Here is a 24,359-nt window from a genome sequence, read left to right as displayed (position 1 = left end):
CATATAACATGAACACATGCTCCATTATGTTTATAGCAGCCTTATTTATAATAGTCAGAAGCTGGAAAGAACCCAGATATCCTTCAACAGAGGAATGGATACAGAAAATGTGGTACATTTACACAATGAAATATTATTCAGCTATTAAAAACAATAAATTTGAGAAATTCTTAGGGAAATGGATGGAACTAAAAAATATCACCCTGAGTGAGGTAACCCAATTACAAAAGAACACACATGGTATGCAATCACTGATAATTGGATATTAGCCCAAAAGCTCGCAATATCCAAGATACAACTCACAGACCACATGAAGCTCATGAATAAGGAAGACCAAAGTGTGGGTGCTTTGACCTTCTTAGAAGGGGTAACAAAATACTCATGGGAGCAAATATGGAGACAAAGCGTGGAGCAGAAACTGAAGAAGGGGCTGACCAGAGATTGGCCCACCTGGGTATCCATCCCTTGCAGTCACCAAAGGTAGATGCTGATGTGGATGCCAGGAAGTGCATGCTGACAGGAGCCTGATATAGCTGTCTCCTTAGAGGTCTGACAGAGTGTGAAATATACAGAGGCTGATGCTCACAGCTAACCACTGAACTGATCATGGGGTTCCCAATAGAGGAGTGAGAGAGAAGACTGAAGGAGCTGAAAGGGTTTGTGGCCCCATGGGGAGAGCAACAACACCAACCAACCAGAGTTCCCAGGGTCTAAACCACCAGCCTGGGAGCACATAGGGAGGGACATGGCTCCAGCTGTATTTGTAGGGGAGGATGACAGTGTCAGGCATAGGTGGGTGAGGAAGTCCTTGGTCCAGTGAAGGCTAGACGCCCCAGTGTGGGGGAAATCATGGGTGGGGAGGTGGGAGTGGGAGGGTGGGGGAGGCATATCCTTATAGAAGCAAGAGGAGGGGGGTGGGATAGGGGGTTCCTGGGTGGGGGGGAAAGAGGATTACATCTGAAATGTAAATAAAATATCCAATAAAAAAATTAAAGTTGAGAAAAAAAAGAAGTAGATGCTTTAAGAAAAAGCTACTGTGTGTCACTCAAATTGTGTTAACTGGTATTCAATATATTATACTGACTATATTTTACTATAGTTTTAAAAACGGTAAGCAGGTTTCCCTCAGTTAAAAACTCTGCTGATGGGCCCTACACATTGCTTGGGCAGCACAGTAGAGCCAGCCCTAACCAAGGGCATGAGAGCAGGAAAGCTAGCTCTGCCCCCTGCTGGTGGTAGCATTGGCCAGCTGGGGCAGAACAGGAGAGCTAGCCCAATAGTGTGGGTGTAGGAGAGCTGCTGGGCTGACCAGGTTCGCTACCTCTCAGGCACAGATAAAGGGCTCTGAATTGGCCCACTCCTAACATCTACTCCATTGATAACTGCTGGATTGCATGAAGGGACTGGTCCTAGAGATCCTAGAGACTACAAAGGGCAACAACAGGATATTCAAGAAGAATCCCAGTGAGGTTCCAGTATTGATAGTGTAGCCAAAGCCAGAGGCCTCAAACCAAACACACTGCAATACCACTACTCACTGAGATAATCATTTGCAAGCAAAAAAGTGTGGACAAATGTTATATAGCTTCCACAAGATTTTTTCTCTCTGTTGGGGGATGGTGGTAGCAAGGGTGGAGGATGGGTATGAGAGGAGAGGGAGATGAGTGGGATTGGGATGCACGATGTAAAATTCACAAAGAACCAACTAAAAGTTAAAAAAAACAAACAAACCTCTGCTGATCAGCTTTAACACATTCCATACCCTTAATATATGCAACATATGCCAACATTTTCTATGTATTTCTTTCTAGAATATATTATTCTATTTATATTTTCAAGTTATATAATGAGCTGCTAAAAATGGATTTCAGGATGCCTTTTCATTAACAAATTATTGTCCTGGGGGGTGGGGGGGGGGATGGGGAAAGGGGATGGCATCTGAAGTGTAAATGAAAGATCTAATAAAAAAAAAAACAAAAAAAACCCAAATTATTGTCCTGAATTTAAAAAAAACACTAACAAGTAAATATAGAAATAGCCAATACATAGCTATAAACCAAATAATTCTCCAATATGTTGCTACTTGCTGGTTAAGCAGCATGTATTTTATGGAGCTGAGTAGCCCAATTCAGTTGCTAAAAACTTTAATTTTCCCTTATTATAGTTGTACTTCTAAATATTTCTGACCACTTATCAACTTTTCATGAAGGAAAAGCAGATAAGAAGTAAGATTATTCCTTTTATTATTCCTAAAATATACTCTAGCCAATTGCAATGAACGCTATCTTCTGTAAGATAAAAAGTAATTCCCATGGGCTCTGTCCTGTGGTATGGCTAAATACAATGGAGGATGCTTTATATATAAACAGAAAGCAACTGTATAGAGTTCATTACCTTTTAAAGGTAAGTTAATGGTTTTCATTGTTTTTAATTTATTTCCCTCAGAGTGAAAAACTGGAGGGGGGGGGACACGGACACTATAAAATTAAAATGCAGAGAGAGGGAGGGAGAATGTGTGTGTGTGTGTGTGTGTGTGTGTGTGTGTGTGTGTGTGTGTGTGTGGAAATCCATATCTCCAGACCTGCTGGAGGGTAAAGGAACTTGTTGCAAAGCTAACAACTTAATGATTCTCACAGAGAACACATGGCTCCCACAGGCTGTCTGCCCCCTGACTTCCACATGTTCACCACTGTGCTGGCACATAAAATAAAAATGTAAAACCAAATACATAAATAAACTCCAACCTGACTAACAGTCATTTGCAAAAACTATTCTCACTTAGTACTACACACACACACACACACACACACACACACACACACACACACACCCTTTGATGCTCATTTACTTTTTAAAATTGGCAAGCTAGGCATAGTGGTGCTCCACAGGCAGAGACAGGCAGATCTTTGTGAGTTCAAGGCCAGCAAAGGACAATCTAGGTCAGTCAGAACTACCCAATAAGACCCGGAAAAGAAAAGGGGGATGGAAAAGGGGAAATGAGAAAAACAGAAAAATGAATCATGTACATTGTAGCTATGTTTCCCAGGAAGGTACCAATTATCTGCCCTTTTAAGCACCAAAATAGGAAAAAGCAAAAAACTCAAACTGAAAGGCACCACCAGCAACAACAAAACCCTAACCAACAAGGTAAAACTTAAATGTTACTTGGAGGCTAGAAAGATGGCTCAGTGGTAGAGAGCCCTTGCTGTCTTTTCGAAAACCTGGTTCAGTTCGTGGTGTCCTCTTCTAACTTATACTTGGCATACATAAAATGTAAATACATGCATGCATGTAAACCATTCATATAATAAATAAATTTTGGGTCACACAGTAGTGTATGCCTTTAATCCTAGGCAGGAGGATCTCTATGTGTTCCAGGCTAGGTTGGTCTAACTGGTGAGTTCTAGGACAGCCAGGATTACTTAGAGAAACAACTATCTCAAACAAACAAATTAATTAATAAATCTTTAAAACAACAATAACAAAAATTTCATAATGACTCATTGCTAATGACTTATTGTTAATGACTAGTAGACAGAATATATATATATACACACAAAAAACCTTCATTACTTTCCATGATAGGCTAATACATCTTGTGAATCAAGGAAAGGTAATTACCAATAAGAGGTCAGGTAAAAAAAAAAATTTATTTTCTAGTGAACTTTTATTTGGTTCCTCTAACACCCTAAACTGAAACTGTATTTAGTTCAAGCTATTAGCTTCTCAGGAGACAAAACTAAGTAATGTCTTCCCAGGATAATTGGCAATGTTAAAATGGATAGATAATACTCATATTTTATGTGAGATTAGTAAAAACCCACTCTAAGGCTGTAGTACAAAATATTAAACAATTATTGTCAAAAAAAGAACAAAATAAGACGGTGCTGGCACATGCCTTTAATTCCAGTACCGGGGAGGCAAAGGCAGGCAGATCTCTGAGTTCCAGGACAGCCAGCGTAACATGGAAGAATCCTGACTCAGAAAACAAAACGAAACAATCAAACAACCAAACAAAAAATATAGGAGCTGGGCATGATGGTGAATGTTTTTAATAATAGTACTCAGGAGGCAGAGGCATGTGAGTTTAAAGTCAGTCTGGTTTGTTCATTGAATTCTAGGATAGCCATGACTATGTGAAAAGAACTTATCTCAAAAATATAAAACACATAAAAAAAGAAGGCAAAAAACAGGTCTAGGGAGATTACTTAGCAAGTAAAAGTATTAGCCATATACAAGCCTGTGGACCTGAGCTTAATTCCTGAAACTCCAGGTAAAAAGCCAGGTACAGCAGGCACATCCATAATTCTAACACTTCTCTCCTGGATGGAGAAAAAGGCTTGGAAAAAGGTTTATTTTGTGTTTCTACTATACACTGATACTAATGTACTGATATGGTTGTCAGATGATTATTTTAAAGTAACAAAATTACTTATAGATGGGTTGACTGTAGCTCAAAAAGTTGTTTTGCATGCCATGCACAGGCTCTATGTTCAATCCCATTACAGAGAGAGCCAAGGTGACTCCCAAATACTTGAACCAAACAATTCTATACCAGCACTACATAGCATTTAAGGTCTTAAAATAAAAACTTTTATTACAAAAGAACCCTATTTTCCCCTCAGCTAACTGACTACACAATACCTTTAAAATGGCTGAGCATAGTTTCAAAAATTTTCAAATTATTTGCTTTTGCTTATGTATGTGTACATCATACATAGTATGATATTTGGGTGCTCCTGGAAGCCAAACACTGGTGTTGGATACCCTACCCCACAGCTGAAGTTAGGGTGACTGTCTAGTGTGGGTCCTGTAAATCAAACTCAAGTCTTCTGGAAAACAGCAAAATCTTCAGCCCCTGTGGGACACCCTCCAGCCATATACCCATTACAAACTGCTAGAAAAGTTATGTACGGTATGAGAATAAAAACCTACCAGAATTAAAGAGTCGAATCATGCACTCGTGAAGCCAGGGATGACTAGAATCAATAGCAAATGCCCGCTTTACTGATTGTAGCATCAAAAGAAACTTTTCTATAAAAACAAAAAATAATATTTTGATAATTTGATAAAATAAGTTGTCCTTCCTGGAAAGGCCAAGAACCTTACAAACACAAAAAGTGAATTTAGACTCAGTCGCATGAGCTGTAACACCTTTGAAGCAAACACTTTTCTTCCAACTGACTACATGATAGCTGTGTTCATATACCATTCTTGAAGAGATTCTGCCAACAGAATTTGCACAACATTCTGTGATATGAACTAGTATCGTATAAACAAGAGAACCTAAATTAAAAGCCATTTCCTTTCTACCTTCCATTACTTAGAACTCTTGTATCTCCTTTCCTGCAGTCTATGATTGACAGTTCCCTTGCTGCCACCTCTGGATGCATCCACCCAGGCGGTCTAATTGCTCTACACTATCCCTATTCCCATCTGCTTACCTTTCCCAAGTCTCAGCGGTGCCTCCACCTGTTAAACAGAAACTTACACTGAGTCTTCTTGACAGTCATCTCTTTGTTGAGACTTTCCTAATTTGGTATCATGCTTCAAATATCTACGTATAAAATCCTAACTTCTTCTAAAACAATTCCTGTTTCCATTCTCCCCAAATTCAGAAAATAATAAAATTCCTGCCATGCTTCTTATCAGTACCTACTAGACAGCACTGCAAGGTGTTGAGGCCCTCTTTACACAGGGTAACTTCTGTGGATTTGGGGATTCTACCTAGAAACATTTTCATTCTTTATTTACATTTTAGACAGGGAACTTCACTTATGTGGGTACTAGCATGAGCCTTCTGCTGAGATTACAGGAGCAGCTGCTACTTAGGACTGTAAGAATTGACTGACTAATTTTGTGTCTACTTGTGGAGGTCAGAGAACAATTGTAGAAGTCTGTTTTCTCCTTCTTCCAAATGGTTTCTAGGACTGGAACTCAATCTTGCTGGCCCCCTAAGATTACTTTTAGAAAGAGCTGGGTTAGAAAAGCAGAGTAGCAGACCCCTTTAATCCCAGCACTCAAGAGACAAAGGCAGGCAGGACCTCTCTGAACTCACAGTGAAACCCTGTCACCCCGAACCAAAAAAAGTAGAGTTAACTGTTAACCATGTGAAAATTACTTATCTAATACTTATTTTCAAAGTTATAACTATGAAAAATAGTGTAAGATATTTTAACTACTTAAAAATTTATCAAAAACCATTCTGTTATATTTCAGCCTATTTCTTCCTAGCCACTTCTTTTTTTTTTTTTCCCCCGAGACAGGGTTTCTCTGTATAGTCTTGGCTGACCTGGAACTCACTCTGTAGACCAGGCTGGCCTCACACTCAGAAATCCGCCTGCCTCTGCCTCCCAAGTGCTGAGATTAAAGGCGTGCGCCACCACTGCCCGGCCTGGCCACTTCTATATTATTAACCTTCATAAATATATTTTAATTATTGGGCATGCTGACATATACCCGTGAACCCAGACTCAGGAAGCAAAGGCAGAAGGACAGCTGCCAAGTTCAAGTCTAACCTGATCTGCAGAATGAGTTTCAGGCTGACTGGGTTAACAAAGGGACTTGTCTCAGTAAACAAATAAACATTCAACTAATACTAAGTTTTGCATCATATTTCAAAATAAAAGTTACATTACAATCTATCTGTATTATGCTGGCCTTGAACTCATAGGCTGTATGCACCTTCCAGCCTCACCTTCACATCCGCTGAGACTACAAGTATGAACCACATGCCTGGCCACATAATAATTACTTTTTGGCAAAACAGTCTTCATCTGATCTTAGTAATAACCAACTTCTTTTCACTTCAATTCATTCTACCTCAATAAACTTTTCCAACAAACTGCCTAAACGAATTACACAAATTCAGTGCTATGAAGTTTTGTTATTTGCTATATACATACATATGTGGAACACTCTAAATGTGAAAGACAAGGTCATTAACTCATCTTCTGCTTGGCCCTTCCAAACAATACAGACACCAACACTGTAGTGTCTTTAGTATACACTATTTCCTTCAGACTATTCTGTAAGATCCAGCTCAGAAACTAGTTTCTATTTATAGTAACAACTCCTAACAGCTAAAAATTATTTGATGTCAGAGAAACCCTGTCTCGAAAAACAAAAAATAAACAAACAAACAAAATTATTTGATGCTTAACTGTGTCACCCACTATTCTAAGCTTTTTATTTATATTAAGTAACTTTATTCACAAAGTCACCTGTTTATTTCACTGAGTCACCTATGAGATGATCACTATATCTGACTTTATCCTAGGGACCAGTGTGCATCTACTGTGGGACTCTGTGTTCTTCAAGAGGCCAGATACATTACTGCATTTCCCCACAGCACTCTGTGCACAGCATGCATCTCTGTGAGGATTCTGTATTGGCATCTACCAAGAAATGCAACACTGAAATCAGGGTGACACTAACCCTAAGAAATCTCAGCAGTTTTATTAGGGCTACTATACCCTAATATCCTACCTTTCCTAAAGTAAATCTCAAAGGCAAAAAGATGAGTTTCTATCTTGTTCTTCACCAAGTTCTTCAACGGTGTTAAAAACTTAATAGCTTCTTCCAATGGCGTTTCAACCTAACAAAAATAAAAGACATCATACAAAAGGAAGTAAGATTCTTGAAGAATATGAACTTAATTTAAAATGCTGTTTTCTTGTGCCAAAAGTAAAAAAATTTTTTAAAAGGCACTTACCAGTTACTCAGAAAGATACTATCAAATTTCAACCTCCCATAATCCACACAAAGACAATTTTCAACTCTAGAACTCTCTTCAATGGTTTTTTAAAAGTCTTATTATTTTTATGTATGTTGGTGTTTTGTCAGTATGTGTGTCTGTTCATCACATTTGTGCAATGTCCTCGGAGGCCTGAAGGGTTTGGGACTGGAGTTCAAACTGCTGTCAGCCACTAAACAGGTGCTAGTCTTCTACAAGGGTAGTTTTTAAATGACTTGCATATGGCCTAGTAATTAATAGCAATTGCTGTCCTTACAGAGGAATCAGGTTTGGTTCCCAGCATTCAAATGGTAGCTTACAACCATGTGTAACTCCACTTCTAAGGGACCTAATACACTCTTCTTACCTCTGCCAGTACCAGGCACTCTTGTGGTGCACAAACACATAAGAAAATACTCATAGACATATGTACAAAGAACATTACAGCTTGAGGGCCCCTGGAAGTATAAAGAGGAACATGAGAAGTCCATGAAGGAATTCATGAATACCAATTACTACCCCATGATAAACTGGAGAAACAAATAATTAAAAATTTTTGTTGCTATGCTGGGACACAGGGGAAAAAAAAGCCCTTCCTATATATACAGTATGTCTCATGAAGATTAGATTTCAAGGCAATTTTTAAACTTGAAAATTGTATGCTAGGTATAGTGACTCATACCTGTAATCCTAGCACTTGAGTCTTAGGAAGGAGAACTCTTGCAAATTTGAGAATGAATAGCTTGGGCTAGAGTAAGTCCACACACTTCCAACAAAACTTCAGACTTATCCATTAAGTATTAAATTTACTAAGTAAACCCATGCCATCTTCCATTTCTCCATAGGTAGAGCTACTGATGATTTAATGGTTTTGTTTTATTTTATACATATGCTATCTTGAGTTATCACTGAATTTCCCATCTACACCTACACTTTAGGCAATTTACCCAGATTGGGAAGCTACTTTTAAAAGACTTCAATGTTGCAACTATTATGATGGCTTGACATACTACTAGACAGGTATGGATGCTGCTGGAGAGGGCATCTTTAAGGTACTTATACTAGGAAGAGAGTTTTATGTTCCTATACTGTGAAGTGAGCAACAATCTACGAGTTCCTTCTAGCACGTTCCTTCCAAACAAACAAAGCACCCAGAAACACACGTTTCTAAAACTCTATAACCCAGACTACTAATAATCATCAGACCATATTGTGATGTCTGGTACAAAAGCAACACTACAGTCCAGACTCAGGAAACCCTTCTAAAGGAGGCCTGGCACACAGTTCTGCTTTGTAGGGAGCTCAGAGAACACTGTTCTGTCCCAGTAGTTACACATTGTAAAAATGTGTAAATATACACGTTAGAGTAAAATCACATTGTTTTTTCTTATACCCCTACTGCTATGTCTAAAAGAAGGTACTGATTACTTGCCCAATTCTAAATGTATTGTTTCTTTTCATATCTTAATATTCTTACATAACACAGTAAAGAAAATTATTTTAGATTTCAAGTGACTGATGATGCTAAAAGTCTAAAGAAATGTGCTTATCCTATCAGTTTAACACAATTATTATTACCATGGAATAGGATTCCTGTGAACAAAGAAAGAAAGGTTACTAATCAAAATAACTCATGTGATGGTATCTAGGTTTGGGCTAGTTAAAATCCACAAGTCAGAGTCTGGATTTGAGGAAATAAAGACTTAAAGTTTTTCCAGACAGGGTCTTAGATAGGTAGCCTTAGGTGAGCCTGAATTCCACAAGTTGTCGTCAAACCACATGCATTGCCACACACATACATACACATCTGCACAAAACACACAAACAAATAAATACATAAATCAGACTAAACATTGTTTTCAATGCCAAAGCCTGTTGTGGCACTCACTCACTTGTGCTAAGCACGACTATGAAATACCTTGGCCAGTTTCTCAGGGATAAGTTCTTCTTTAGGGCCTCCAATTTCCTCATCGTCGTCATCCTTTTTCTTTTTCTGATTTCGCTGCTGCTTTTCTTTTTCTGCATTTTTTTTCTCTTCTTCTATCTGGGCTTTCTTTTGAGCTCTTCTTTGTTTATTACGTAGTTTCTTTAACTCTTTGTCAGACATGTTTGCTGTAGGCAGTGTTAACAGAATTATAAACATGTTAACTAAGTAAGTCATTGTAACCAACTTAAAAACTTTCAAAAACTCATTTTATGGGTATGTATGTGGTAGTTTGAGTAAGAATGACTCCCACAGGCACATATATTTAAAGACTTAGTCACCAAAGTGGAATTATTTGAGGAGGATGAGGAGGTATGGCCTTGTTGTTGGAAGTGTATGACTGAGTGTCCTGGCTGGTTTTGTGTCAACTTGACACAAGCTGGAGTAATCACAGAGAAGGGAGCTTCAGTTGAGGAAATGTCTCCATAATATACAGCTGTAAGGCATTTTCTCAATTAGTGATGGAGGGGAAAGTTCCCATTGTGGGTGGTGCCATCCCTGGTTCTAGGTTCTATATGAAAGCAAGCTGAGCAAGCCAGGGGAAGCAAGCACATAAGTAACATCCCTCCATGGCCTCTGCATCAGCTCCAGCTTCCTAACCTGCTTGAGTTCCAGTCCTAACTTCCTTTGGTGATGAAAAGCAACGTGGAAGTATAAGCTGAATAAACTTTTTCCTCCCCGACTTGCTTCTTGGTCATGATGTTTTGTGCCGGAATACAAACCCTGACTAAGACACTGGGGGAGGACTCCAAAGTCCAAAAAGCTTAGCTAGCCTCTAAGGATCAGAAAATAGATCTCAATCATTTCTTCAGTACCATGCATACTTCCTAACATGATGATAATGGAATCAAACTGTAAGCAAGCTTCCCTAAATGATTCTTTTGTAATAGTTACCTTGGTTATGGTGTCTCTTCATAGCAATAAAATAATGACTAAGACCAGATGTAATGCCTACATTATTGTTATGTGTACTATGTACATAACTAGTGCCCTTGGAGGTCAGAAAAGCGATTTGGCGCTCCTAGAACCAAAGTGGATATAGAAACCAATCTCTGATCTTTTGCAGGAGTAGAAGTGCTCTTAACTGCTGAGCTACCCCCAGGTTCTACTTTTCCTTGCCTAAGCTTTTAGTTATTTAACTATTTATTTAAAGTATGTGTACATGAAGGGGTGGGGTACTTAAATGCAATACCTACTGAGGCCAGAAGACAATGTCAGATTCCCCTGCAGCCATTAATTATGAGTAATTGTGAGCCATCCATCATGGGTGCTAGGAACCAAACTCTTCCCTGCTCTTAATTTTTTATTTATTTTAAACCAACTTTATTTTGTATGCATTAATACTGTTTACATAATAAATTAACACTGTAATAGAATGATTTGATATAAATGTTTTGCTTTGTCCCGTTCCTCCCCCGCCCCCCAGTGTTGGAAGGAAAGAAGGGAAAAAGAAAGAAGAGATGGGGAGAAAGAAAACAAGAAGACAGGCTTAAAGTGAACATGGTGGGAAACCTGGCAAAGAGAGTTACAAAAATTACGAATAAACTAAGAGACATAGTTAAGATGATTTTCCAACCAAAGCCTTGAATGTTAATACTTGCTTTTTTCTGCTGTAACAGCAAAATGCAAAAAGGAATCTAAAGAAGTACCAAGGAGTTGACAACAAAAGCAAAACGTCTGACATTAAAATGCAAGATGCCAGGTGTGGTGGTGAATGCCTTTAATTCCAGCACTAGAGCCAGGCGGATCTCCAAAGTGGAGTTTGAGGCCAACCTGGTCTCCAAAGCTATGGCTGTTACACAGAGAAACCCTGTCTTGAAAAACCAGAAAAACAAAACAAAACAGAAAAATGGTGCCAAAGAGTAGCATTCACCAGGAAGACAACAATTTTGTTAGATCTAACAAAATTCACAGAAACACCCACCATGTTGCTGATAAAATTGTATGGACACAATCACATCAAATTTGGGACTGAAAAGAAACCATATAAAATAAAGAGACCTTTATACTCTCATATTTTTACTATCAAGAGAGAGAAGGGGAACCTATTCAGTTGCAAATAAATGCTATTCATTTATTTGGCTTTTTCCCCCTTTTTCTCCAAACAATCTCCCTTTGCAGACTAGGATGGATTATTTAGTGAGTTTCAAGATAGCCTGGGCTACTGAGTGAAATCCTGTCTGAAAAAAAGGCCAAAACCAATAAAAATTATGATGATAGTGAAAATGTGTAGACTCTTCCTTTGTCTGCAGTATCCTAATTTTAAAAAAAGGTATAGTATTATCAAAAAAGAATCACCATAGGAGGTACTATAAGTAATCCAAAAATAATTTTAAAATATGTAAAAGCACTACACTAAGATCAGCACATTCTTTCTGCAGTAGGCAGGATACTAAAATGTTACGTAAAGCTCTCATACTAACAATTGTAGCATGAAAATAGCACAGAGGATATAAAAATGAATAGGTTTCACTAGACTCAAAATGTTTTTAATCAAGGCAAGATCACTGTGTTGATTTGACAGATTATTTGGGGGGGGGGGGCCTCTATTTTTGTAGTACATGACCTTAAATATGCCAGAGGGGGAAAAAAAAATCTACCAATTGAGTGACTACTTTTGGCTCTTCTGAAACAGGGCTTTGCTATGTAACGCAGGCTATCCTCGAATATGCTACAAACTAGCCTGGAACTCAAAATTCTCTTGCATTTGTCTCCATGTTTGGCTGTGCCATATATATTATTACCTGCCATTATATTAAAAGGACTCAGGTCAATTCACCACAGTAAGGTTGTCATAAGTTAAAAAATATTTATACACAAACACACACATGAAAGACCACTTTTACTTTTGGATTCTTAAGTAACTATCTAGGAATGACTTCTCCCTACAAATCTTGATACTTTGCTATAAAAATGGTATTAAAAATTGGTGAAAATGATGAATCACAGCAATTACTCTAGTTTTCTTACTTTTAAAATCTATTTTTTCAAGACAGGTTTTCAATCTACAGCCCAGACTGGCCTTGAAACTCACTATCATCTTCCTGAGTACTGACAATCCTGACTGCAGGTGTGAGCCATTTTTCCTAGGCAATTTCTCTAGTTTAATTCTATGCTGGGTTCTAATGTTCAAGCAAAAATGTATCTTTTACTAGATTAATTACAAATTACTACTAAAAAAGGAGTAACTAGAACTGGTGAGGTAGGTAAGGACACGTGTTGCCAAGTTAAAATCCCAGGTTAGATAGCAGGCGCGCGCGCACGCGCACACACACACACACACACACACACACACACACACACTCTCTCTCTCACTCACCAAATAAATGTTTTTTTTTTAAAGTAACAAGCTAAAGAGTGAACACACTAAGGTAGAGCTTCTCCACTACACTAATTATATCACCAGCAGTTATAATACTATAGTTCCTCAAATAAATCTAATATTAAATATTAAATTTAGGTAATTCAAGCGTTGTTAGGTACAAATATCTAACCATAAATTAATGAAGTAACTTAGAAACAAAGTATCTGCTGAAGAAAAGGTACTGAATTGGATCCTTTAGTCACCTCCCAAATACCCAAACAAAACTCTCCAATCAGACTCAAATACCAAATTAAGTCTATGTTAGAAACTTATTTTGAAAGCATAGAAGTAGTTTTTCCTTCTGTTGCTTAGAGAAATTCACAAAATTCATTTTTCTAGCCTTGGCTAAAAACCTCCCATATAAATACTCAATCAAATCTCTGGGGATTGGGGGGCCTGTATTATTATTCATGAAAATAAGTTCCTATAAACACAAGAGAGCAAACGATAAATCTTGGAATGGGATACCTACCTGTATCAGCCTCATGTTCTTTGTTCTCATCTGTAAGAGGGTTGTCATGAAGCTTCAAATAGATCTCAATAGCAATTCTCGCTGCTTTGAAGTAAAACGGATGCTGCCGAAGTACATCTTCTAGTTTTAATAAGTCCACATATGATCGAAGGGTGATCTTCCTCATACAGTACGTATGAAAGTCAAACTGGTCATCGGTGATTTCTATAAAATGCTAACAAAATTATCTTTTTATTATCACTGGGGTATAGCACTGTCTAAGAAAATAATAAAAACAAAGCCTTGGAACTATCTGCTTCTTTACCATGAAAAATTAAAACATAAAAATTACGTCTTTTTATATTTGGCATATAAAACTTAAAAAGTACAGTTGGCTACTGGCTAGCAAAGAACAAGAGAAAATGAGTAATTTAAAAGAAAGAGGATACTGAGTTCGAGGCCAGCCTGGTCTACAGAGTGAGTTCCAGGACAGCCAAGACTACACAGAGAAACCCTGTCTTGAAAAAAAAACGGGAGGAAGGAAGGAAGGAAGGAAGGAAGGAAGGAAGGAAGGAAGGAATCTTTCAACTACATTCATGACTATACTTATTTCCTTTTTAATCATACTTAACTGAAACTATTCTGACAAACCACCCACTAATTAGTATATATGACAACCCTATATACTTAGCATATACACCACACACAGAAATCTTATTTAGAAAATGTATAACAGGGATTATATAGCACACAGTATTTGTATTTGGTAAGTTTTATACATCTGAACTCTATAAAACATGCTGTTTGTATGTAAATGAAAAATCAAGTAGCCAATAAGTAGAGAAATCAGCAACACCATAGCTCAACCAAGTAGTGATATTTTACATTTGATTTATAAATGTCAACATAATTATAAAGCTATGTTTGTGTATAAACACACACATAAAACACACACACACACAGAGAGAGAGAGAGAGAGAGAGAGAGAGAGAGAGAGAGAGAGAGAGAGAGAAATGAATCTAGTTATAGATTCATATCCCCACTAGTTACAGAAATGAATCCACAGTAAAGAAGACTAATAAAACAGTGATTTTTTCTTTGGGGATACTAGTGTCAGTGTTCATACAGAATCTTATAAAGCCCAGGCTGAGTTTCAAACACTTGTTAGTAATAGGTCTTGAATCCAGATCTTTCTGCCTCTACCTGCCAAGTACTGTTACAAGTATATACTACCATACCCAGATTGAAAAACAATGACTTTATAAGAAAATAATAAATTGCAGAACATACAGAAACACTGGGAAAAAGCTTCAAAGCTTAAATCTTTATTAAGGTAGATAGCATGAATTAAACCACAAAACTCTAAAATTAATGGGAGTTTATGTATTAGGGAATGAACAGCAGCAAACCAAAGTAAACTAAAAATATTTTCAGTTTTATAAAATATAAATGTATTACTAACATTAAATCACATACTATGAATTATAAATGGGTATAGACTTTGCCCAAAATCTAACCAAACAAACTGAGAAGCTCAAAAATATAAGGTACTTACTCTCTCAATTTCATGACATTTCTTAAGTGCTTCACCAAATTTGTTCATTGCTTTGTATGCCTGGGCACACTCTGTCTGGAACCACATACATTGCATTTCGTTCAGGTTCTCTACTGCTGATGTTCCTTCCTAATGAAAATCACATAGTGGTCCAGAAAATTCACACCAAATACATCACTTTACCATAAGATTATAAAAACAAGAATGGTCAACTAATCAAAATTCTCCTGAAATAACTTTTGAGTTTTTTTTTCCAATAAACAGATTCATGAAATTAAATTCTAAGCACTAGAGATAATTTTGCTAATGACTACTACACAAAAGGTCTACAATAAATGGGTGGCAGGGATTAACATAATAACAGTATATGGGATATAATAAATACTAGTCCCCTTTACTCCTAAAATACTCAACATAAATGGTTACAAGCTAGTTTTACTTTTTTTGGTTTCAAGACAGGGTTTCTCTATGTGGCCCTGGCTGACTTCTGCAGCTACAAGACTCACTATGTAGACTTGCCTGCCTCTGCTTCCCAAGTGCTGAGGATAAAAGCACCGAAGCACCACACCCAGCTATAAACCAGGTTTAAAAACTATTGTCTAGGAGCCTGAGTGATGGCTCAGTGGTTTGAAGAACATGATGCTCTTCTAGAGGACCAGCACCCACACTCTCGCACCAATGCATATAAAATTAAATATATTTTTAAAAACTACTGTCCAACTATATGAAAAAAAATACTTTATCTAACGTTGACTATTCTTTATCTAATACAGTAATTTAATATCTGGACAACTGTAATATTGATAATAAACTTTAAGGACTGGAAAAATGGCTCAGGTTCAATTCTCAGTACTGACATGGCTGCTCCCAACTGTCTTTAATTCCAGTTCAAGGAAATCAATGACCAAACCTGCACATGGCTGACAGACATACATGCAGGTACAATATCTATATGCATAAAAGAATTAACTTTGAAAGAGACAAATATATAAATACAAAGTCAATTATGTCCTGTTTATACTCAAAAAAATATAAGCCATACAAACCCTTGTAAACTTGGAACACATTTCCTCAGCCTCTTTAATCAGATTGGCTTTTAACATGTATTTTGCACACTTGGAATTAATAAATCTGTCTGCTGTGTCCAGGGCCTGGGCTTCATCCATCCACCTGGCAGCTTCTTTAATATTCCCAGCATGCTTGCAAGGTACAAAAACAAATTAACCATTAAATATGGTAATTTTACTGTATTAGGTAATTTGTGACCTATAAATAATTAAAATTAAACAAATAACAGAAAAAGCGGTCTTCTGACACAAGACCAGCACCAATATTTTAAAAAGCCACATGTGGTGGCCTGAGTTTCTAATTCTAATACTAGGCAAAGTTGGAAGGAACATTCCTGGAAACCACCAGAAAAACTGAGCCTTAGGTCAGAAAGGTATTAATGAACATTATTCCCCCACTATCCTAATTCTAATTTATCTCAAAGCCACAAAAATGAGGAAAACTTGGCTTTAAAACATTTAGGGTAGTAAGCAAAATGGCTCAACATGTAAAAAGAAACTGCCACCAAGCCTAATGATCTGTTCAGACCTACAGATCCATATGGAACAAAGGGAAAGGTAACTCAGAAGTTGTCCTTTGACTTATATGCTGTAAAACACATATGCCATCTACCTCAAAATAAATAAATATAATTTTAGAAGATGATTGTAAAATTCTAGATCAAAAAATGCTGATACACAGTGGTAATCCCAGAACCTAGGAGGCTGAGGCAAAAGAAGTCCCACTTTTGAGGCAAAAGTCCCATTTTTGAGGGCAGGCCACTATAAAGACCATGCCTCAAATAGTAATAATAAAGACAGTAATAACAAACAAAACTTGGAAGTGGCTGCAGTTCAGTGGTAGTGTCTATCTAGTATATGCAAAGCTTTGGATAAATACCGGTATAGTCAACAAAAGGGGAGGAAGTGCTTTGAAATGCTACTTAATTCTGCTAAGTTCTTTCAAAATACATATTATTGGTTTATAAATAACTCCTTATATAAAAGGCTTGATTACTGAATATATTAAAAATTAGAAAACAGGCAACTTTAAGATTTCAGAACATATAACACGAGATTCTCATGCATAGCTCAATAATTAGTCAAGAGATGATAACATGTATGTTCAAAATAAAATTGTTTTACTTATTAACATCAGATACTTATACACCATCATACTCAACTGTTAGCAAAAAATACATACTTTACACTTTACAGTAAACAACTACCAGCAGAATCATACATAGGTGCACATGTACACACACACATGCACACACAGTCTTATGTATTTTGTATAGTTATTGATAAATGAGCAAATAAATGTGGCTATGACAAGTCCAAAAAAAAAAAAAAAAACTGATATTTCTCATATATTTTACTTACTCTACCTAGAAGCTGTATAACCTTATAAAGAAAAGGGGGGTAATGGTTTTTACCTTATAGATTTTAGCTTTTACAAGAAAAAGTTCTATCAATGTTGGTGTACTTTCAATAGCAGTATTTATATATTCCAGAGCAATTGATGGCTGACCAATTTTATCATAATGCTGTGCCAAATAGTACTGGACCCAAAGTAAAGTGGTTGGAGGTTCCTCTTTTCCATCATCTTGAAGGAGAAAAATGAAAGGAAAAAAAAAAAACCAAGATTAGATATTATAAACATTAAGAGACTATTCCCTCCCCTAGACTGGTTTCATTTATAAGGGAAGCAGTTATAAAGTAGTTTGTATAATTAGTAATTGTGTAATCTATAGCTAAGTACATTAAGACCTACCAAAGCATGTTTTCTTAAGCACACCTTAAGCATAACACCTTACACATAGTAAGATTTTATAAAGAAAAGTGTGACTGTTTATTTGAATTTCTAGGTAATATTACCTAGAAATTTAAATATATTTAAATATGTATGTTTGTGATCTGGATATTCTGACATTTTTAGATCTTTATATTATGCTGAACGTTGATCATTATATTATGCTGCATATAGACTGGATTAAAACTATATCCAAAGAAAGTAAAGGCAAACAAAAAAGTATTTCTTCTGTATTTTAGTTCAAGACATTCAAGATGTAATCTTAATATATGTGAAACTTAAATATACAACTCACACATCAAAAAAAAAACATTGTCTTTGAATATAAGTTTCTAAAACCAGAGATCTATTTGCTTTCAAATTCTATTTGCTTTTTTTCTCGCTAATAAAACTAAGGTGGCTCAGTGGACAAATAAGAGGAGTGGAACACACTTACTCCCTATCTGATAGATCTGCAACAAAGGGCTGCACAGTCCTGCTCAAGTCATGGAGCATTTTTACTTTTGTAGGAAAATGATAATTAACCAATGAATCCATGGTATGCCTTTTTTAAAGTACTCTTAAAATTAATCTGAGACCTAGAAACAATGTGGCCAGCTTACTAGCAATGTGCACCCCAGGTCCCACGATGGGCTATTCCACTAGTGAAAGCCAGAATTCTGTGAGAAAAATGATTCCAGATCTTCAGTGGTAGTGTACAAGGTAAGCACTCAAGATCTTGTCAGCGAATAAGTTATCACCTACCATCACAGCACTTGAAAGATGGAGCCATGTAAAATTAAATAAATAAAATATCAAGCATACTTAAATTATTTTCTTCTAAAACATTTATATTTATTTATTTGAGTGTATGTGTATGGGTGTATGACTGCCACAGTCCACATGCAGAAGTCTCAGAACAACTTTCTTGAGAAAATTCAATCCTACTGTGTGGTATCCAGGGACTAAACTTAGAAGTAATCAGGACTTGAATTCATATTTGTTATGAATAACATATTAGTGCCGGGCAGTGGTGGCACACACTTTTAATCCCAGCACTTGGGAGGCAGAGGCAAGCGAATTTCTGAGTTCGAGGCCAGACTGGTCTACAGAGTGAGTTCCAGGACAGCCAAGGCTATACAGAGAAACCCTATCTTGAAAAACCAAAAAAAAAAAGAAAGAAAGAAAGAAAACAAACAAACAAACAAAAAAAAACAATAAAACAAAACAAAAACCCAACAAATTAGTTAAATAAAATTATTTGCCAAGTTTGAAATATGCAATGAACCAGTCTAATCTTTTGAAAACTGGGAAAAGAATCAAAGTGTAACATAGAAAACAAAATATTGAGTCTTTCCATACAAGCTCAAACTTTTAGAAATCAAGTAGTATGTGAAATAAAAACAAACAAACAAACAAAAAGAAACCTGTCCAAATTTACCAACCTTCATCAAACCATTAGCTAGAGAGGGCCCATTAGAAAGTTCTGAAGCAACACACGTTTCTCTACCTGCTCTGTTCAATAGGACAGGCATTAGCTATATATATGTAGCTCCTGAACAGGGTTTGAACTATTCTATAACTAAAGAACTAGACTAGCAATTCTCAACCAGTGGTGAGTCAAATGATCCATTCATGGGAGTCTTAAATCAGATATCCTGCATATCAGATACTTACATTACAATTCGTATCAGTAACAAAATGACAGTTGTGAACTAGTAATGAAAATAATTGTATGGCTGGGAGTCTCCACAGCATGAGGAACTGTGTTAAACATTAGGAGGACTGAGAGCCACTGAACTAGACTTTTTCTTCCTTTTTTTTTTTTTTTTTTAAGATTTATTTATTTATTTAATATGAGTACACTATCACTGTCCTCAGACACACCAGAAGAGGGCATTGGGTTCCATTACAGATGGTTGTGAGCCACCATGTGGTTGCTGAGAATTGAACTCAGGACCTATGGAAGAGCAGCCAGTGCTCTTAACCACTGAGCCATCTCTCCAGCACCGACTTGTTATTTCTTAAAAATATAATTAGCCTTCCAGCACTGAGAGTCCAAGGCCAGCTTGGTCTACAAAGTGAATCTAGAACAGTCAAGGCTATTACACAAAGAAACTCTGTCTCCAGGGGGAAAAGTAATTAGCCGCTGTGGCTAATGGTAAGCAGAAAAGACAATCTATTTCTACATCTATCAACTTACAAAAATCTGAAAGGAAAGAAACATAATATATAAAGCAATAGATTCAGCAAAACCTAAACGAAGAAAAATTCATTCTCCAATAAATAAATCACAGATACGTGAATTAAAAGAGACATAAAAGACACCATCCAGGGCCGGGCAGTGGTGGCGCACGCCTTTAATCCCAGCACTTGGGAGGCAGAGGCAGAAGGATTTCTGAGTTGGAGGCCAGACTGGTCTACAGAGTGAGTTCCAGGACAGCCAGGACTACACAGAGAAACAGAGAAACCCTGTCTCGAAAAACCAAAAAAGAAAAAAAAAAAAGACACCATCCAAACTCTGAAAGAGTTATTTGAATCTTCAAACAAAGGGATAGGGGCTGGGCATGCTGTTACCCCAGCACTTAGGAGACTGCAGAGGTAGTTAGTTTTACTTGTCAGTACTGACACTCCCAGCCACTCCCAGAAGGTAGTCCTGGGGTGCATAAGCAATCAGGCTGAGACTTCTGGAAACAGGCTGGCAACAGCATTCCTCTATGCCTGTGGCTTCAGTTACTGCCCTCAGGTAAGTTTGCTACCCTACTTCCCTCGGTGAAGAAGTGTGACCTGAGAGCTGTAAACTGAAACAAACCCTTTCCTCCCCAACCTGGTTCTAATTACGATATTTATCACAGCAATACAAATCCTAACTAAGACAACTACCATGGGTTCAAGAACATCTTAGAGTACAGAGTAATAAATCTGGAAGAAAGAAAAGGAAGGGAAGGAGAAAAGAAGGATGAAGGGAGGAAAAGACAAACACAACTAAAAGTGTGAACGTAAACTGGTTATTTAGAATTAAAGACAGACTTCTTTTGTGTATACATGTGCCTGTTTATGTGTAACCCAGTGCACATGTATGTCATTTCTCAGTTTCGATCTACCTTGTTTTGTTAAGATAGAGTCTGGGAACATAAACAGATGCCACTAGGCCTTGGTCTTTCTTTTCTTTCCTTTTTTTTTTTTTTTTTAAATCAAGCTTGAGGGTTCTCACACTTAGCAGTAAATACTTTATGGACTGAGCTAATCTTGAATCCATTAAAGTACTAATTTATAAGCATAATAATAGTATTTTGCTTTGTGTATGTGGTGTTGTGTGTGCGCGCACACACACATACATACACATACACACAGGCACGCACATGCTTTTTTTTGGGGGGGGGTGCATAAAATGTTTGAGATTGAACCCCATGGCCTGGTAAGACACACTATGAAAATACTCTACCACTGAACTATATCAGCATCATTCTTTTTCTTTTTCTTTTTCTATATTTTGAGACAAAATATCACTAAATTGCCCAGAGGCCTTGAACTTCTTCCAGTTCTCCTACCTCAAATACTCTGAGTAGCTGGGATTACATGCCCATGGCACCAAGTTGAACTGATTGTATAACTATATTTGAAGTGAAGTACTTCTCTTTAGACATGTTGAAATAGTCATGAAATAACATTATTATATAAATTTGGGATTTAAGAACAGAGGGAAATCCAAGCATGGTGGTACACACTTTTAATCCCAGCCCTTGAGAGGCAGAGGTCAGCCTGGTCTACAAAGAGAAACCCTGTCTAGAAATTGATGTGATTCTTAGTAAAACATTATCATGTATTATGTGTAATTAACGGGTAATAGAGAAGGAAATTAAATGCACTATACTTTCTACTAAAATAGTAAAGACCAACCTCCTGAATGATAATTTCATAGTCCATTAAAAATTTTAAAGACATAAAATGTATTTACTTACCATTGGGGTTAAATAGGCGACAGCTTTTTAGAGATGTTTCATAACCAACTACTAGTTCTTCTACAATTGCCACCTAGAGTACAAACACAAGCACATTTTAATAGAAATGGAACTTACGCTCTTGTGCAAAATATATTCCTTATATGAAGGACTAAATAAATATTCCAAAACATTATTTCCCTCCCTTTATAAATTTTTTTTTCAGAGCTAAGGAACAAACCCAGAGCCTTCATGCACTCGACCACTGAGCTAAAATCCCCAACCCTTTATGAATATTTTAACCTCAGGACAAAAAGCTAAAAGTTCTCAGTTAAAAGTGGTGGGTGGTGGGGTGGTACACACCCTTAATCCCAGTACTAGGGAGGTAAATAAAGACAGGTGGATCTTTGTGAGTTTGAGAGCAGCCTGGTATACAGATCAAGTTGCAGAACATCCAGGGCTACACAGAGAAAGTCTGTCTCAGAACAATTAAAAAAAAAAAATTATGATGGAACACATTAATACTCACTCTCCTAAAACCTCATTGCTAAATTACTTTCTCTGATAGAAAATAAAGTATAAACTAAACTAGCAGTTGCTGAGTGTTGGACAGAGGTAATGCTATGGCCAACTTACATCTAAATTCATTTTTATCTCAAAACACATAATCTATAGTTAACATTTGTTCTTTATGATCAAGAATAAAATCCCATGGCCTAGCATGGTAGCACAAGCATGTAATGCCAGCACGTAAGTCGTGAAGGCAGAAGGATCAAGAATCGTTTGAACAAGGTCAGCCCCAGCTATGTAGCAAGCCTGAAACTTGAGAAATGAAACCCAGCCATGGATGGATGGATGGATGGATGGATGGATGGATGGATGGATGGATGGATGATTAGTTGAGTGGATGGGTAGCTAGATGATAGGTAGGTAGGTAGACAGATGACAGATAGATGAATAAATAAATGATTCTGTAGGATTAAATGCTATGTGAAAAGGGCAGTTTCTAAGTGTCTGGTAAATGAACTATTCTCATAATCCAGGAGAAATATCACTAGCCCTGAAATCCAGCAAAGTGGGTGCCTAAGGTCCAGGAAAATATCTGTCTGTCCAGGTTGTACTTTCTCCTAAATTTTAACTACACTTCTGGCTTCCTCAGAGGTATTGAGTACTTTTAATACATTAATTCCCTAATATAGGCAAAGTACAATGGTGAATGTCTGTAGTCCTATAGTTTAGTCTGTATAGTCTGTAGTCCTAAGTTTCCAAGGCATGAGAATCAAATGATCTCAGAAATTCTAGCCAGCTTGAACAACACAGTGCAATACCTGCATCAAATCTAGAAACAAAATTTTTAAAAAAGAATTTACTAATTTGATTAATTCATCTGCAATGATAATTATTGCTATTGAAACTCTCTTCAATGGCCCACAGATTAATGCAGTATACTTATGAGTGAACTGTGAGCACAGCCAGGTTACTCAGGTATACTTGTACTCTTCTCCTAAGTCAGGCTACACACTTATCCCAAGATACAATGTGACAGCTCCAAACTCTTTGAAATACTGCATTTATTAACAAATGAAAGAACAGCAGTAGTGGTGCGTTCCTTTAACCCTAACACTCAGAAGGCAAAGGCAGGCAGATCTCCTGATCTCTGTCTGAGTTTGAGGTCAGCTGGGTCTACAAAGTTACTTCCAGGACAGCCAGGGCTACACAGAGAAACCCTGTCTTGGAAAACCAAACAACGTCCTTGATCCAAAGAAATAAAATAAATATCATAATGCAGAATCTAACCTAACAGTATATAAACTTAGTAAGAAAACTCTTTCTCTAAGTTGGATGCTATGAAAAGACCAGAAGATTATAACAATACATGACTGTTTCACAAACATCAAATTCTCAATGTTCCAAAACTAGAATATGTTATATGTAACAAAAAAAAAAAAAAAAAAAAAAAAAAAAAACGCAATGGAGAAATCAATAAAGACCATCCATATCTTGGGCTTTCAACAAAAGACTGACAATCTGACAATCAAATGTGCATTATGTGTTATACATGCTTAACGTCTTCCGCCTAGTTCTTTTCAATGTCTTTCACGTTTTTAACCCAACATATCTTGATGACATTGTTTTTGCAAGGAAGCAATGAATACAAATTAAAATACCTTCTTAAAAAGCACTTGAAGCAAAACACACATATGAAGCAGAAAAGAAAAAAAGACTTGCTGAGCTACCAAAGACTTTTCTGACAAAATATTTCTTGCTGAATAAAAATGGAGACCAATTAAAAGGTTAAAATTTACTTTTAAGGGAGAGAAAAATCAATTCTGACTTCTAACAATGAAAAGAGATTAGAAAAAAGTTGCTGTGAGCTGAAGTTAAGGATAGAAAGCAAATACTGAAGTCACTAAAGCACCAAAGAGCAACCAGACTAAAATGGGAAAGGGTACAAAAGCATTCACACTGTAAGCCAGGTGACTAACTGCAG

General features: G+C 36.9%; 1 protein-coding gene across 1 annotated transcript in view; it reads right to left on the bottom strand.

Moving 5' to 3' along the window:
- Window positions 1-24,359, bottom strand: part of Naa15 (N-alpha-acetyltransferase 15, NatA auxiliary subunit) — a 66,190-nt gene that overhangs the window by 8,341 nt on the left and 33,490 nt on the right. The window contains exons 10-17 of the mRNA XM_034499872.2: window positions 21,890-21,962; window positions 17,572-17,741; window positions 16,136-16,288; window positions 15,090-15,218; window positions 13,556-13,769; window positions 9,654-9,847; window positions 7,489-7,597; window positions 4,936-5,034 (exon numbers count right to left, since the gene is read on the bottom strand). Coding sequence (XP_034355763.1) covers window positions 4,936-5,034; window positions 7,489-7,597; window positions 9,654-9,847; window positions 13,556-13,769; window positions 15,090-15,218; window positions 16,136-16,288; window positions 17,572-17,741; window positions 21,890-21,962 — 1,141 coding nt within the window. The remainder of the gene's footprint in view (window positions 1-4,935; window positions 5,035-7,488; window positions 7,598-9,653; window positions 9,848-13,555; window positions 13,770-15,089; window positions 15,219-16,135; window positions 16,289-17,571; window positions 17,742-21,889; window positions 21,963-24,359) is intronic.

The sequence above is a fragment of the Arvicanthis niloticus genome, chromosome 4, assembly GCF_011762505.2.
Source record: "Arvicanthis niloticus isolate mArvNil1 chromosome 4, mArvNil1.pat.X, whole genome shotgun sequence".
NCBI lineage: Eukaryota > Metazoa > Chordata > Mammalia > Rodentia > Muridae > Arvicanthis > Arvicanthis niloticus.
This window is presented reverse-complemented; position numbering and strand designations above follow the sequence as displayed.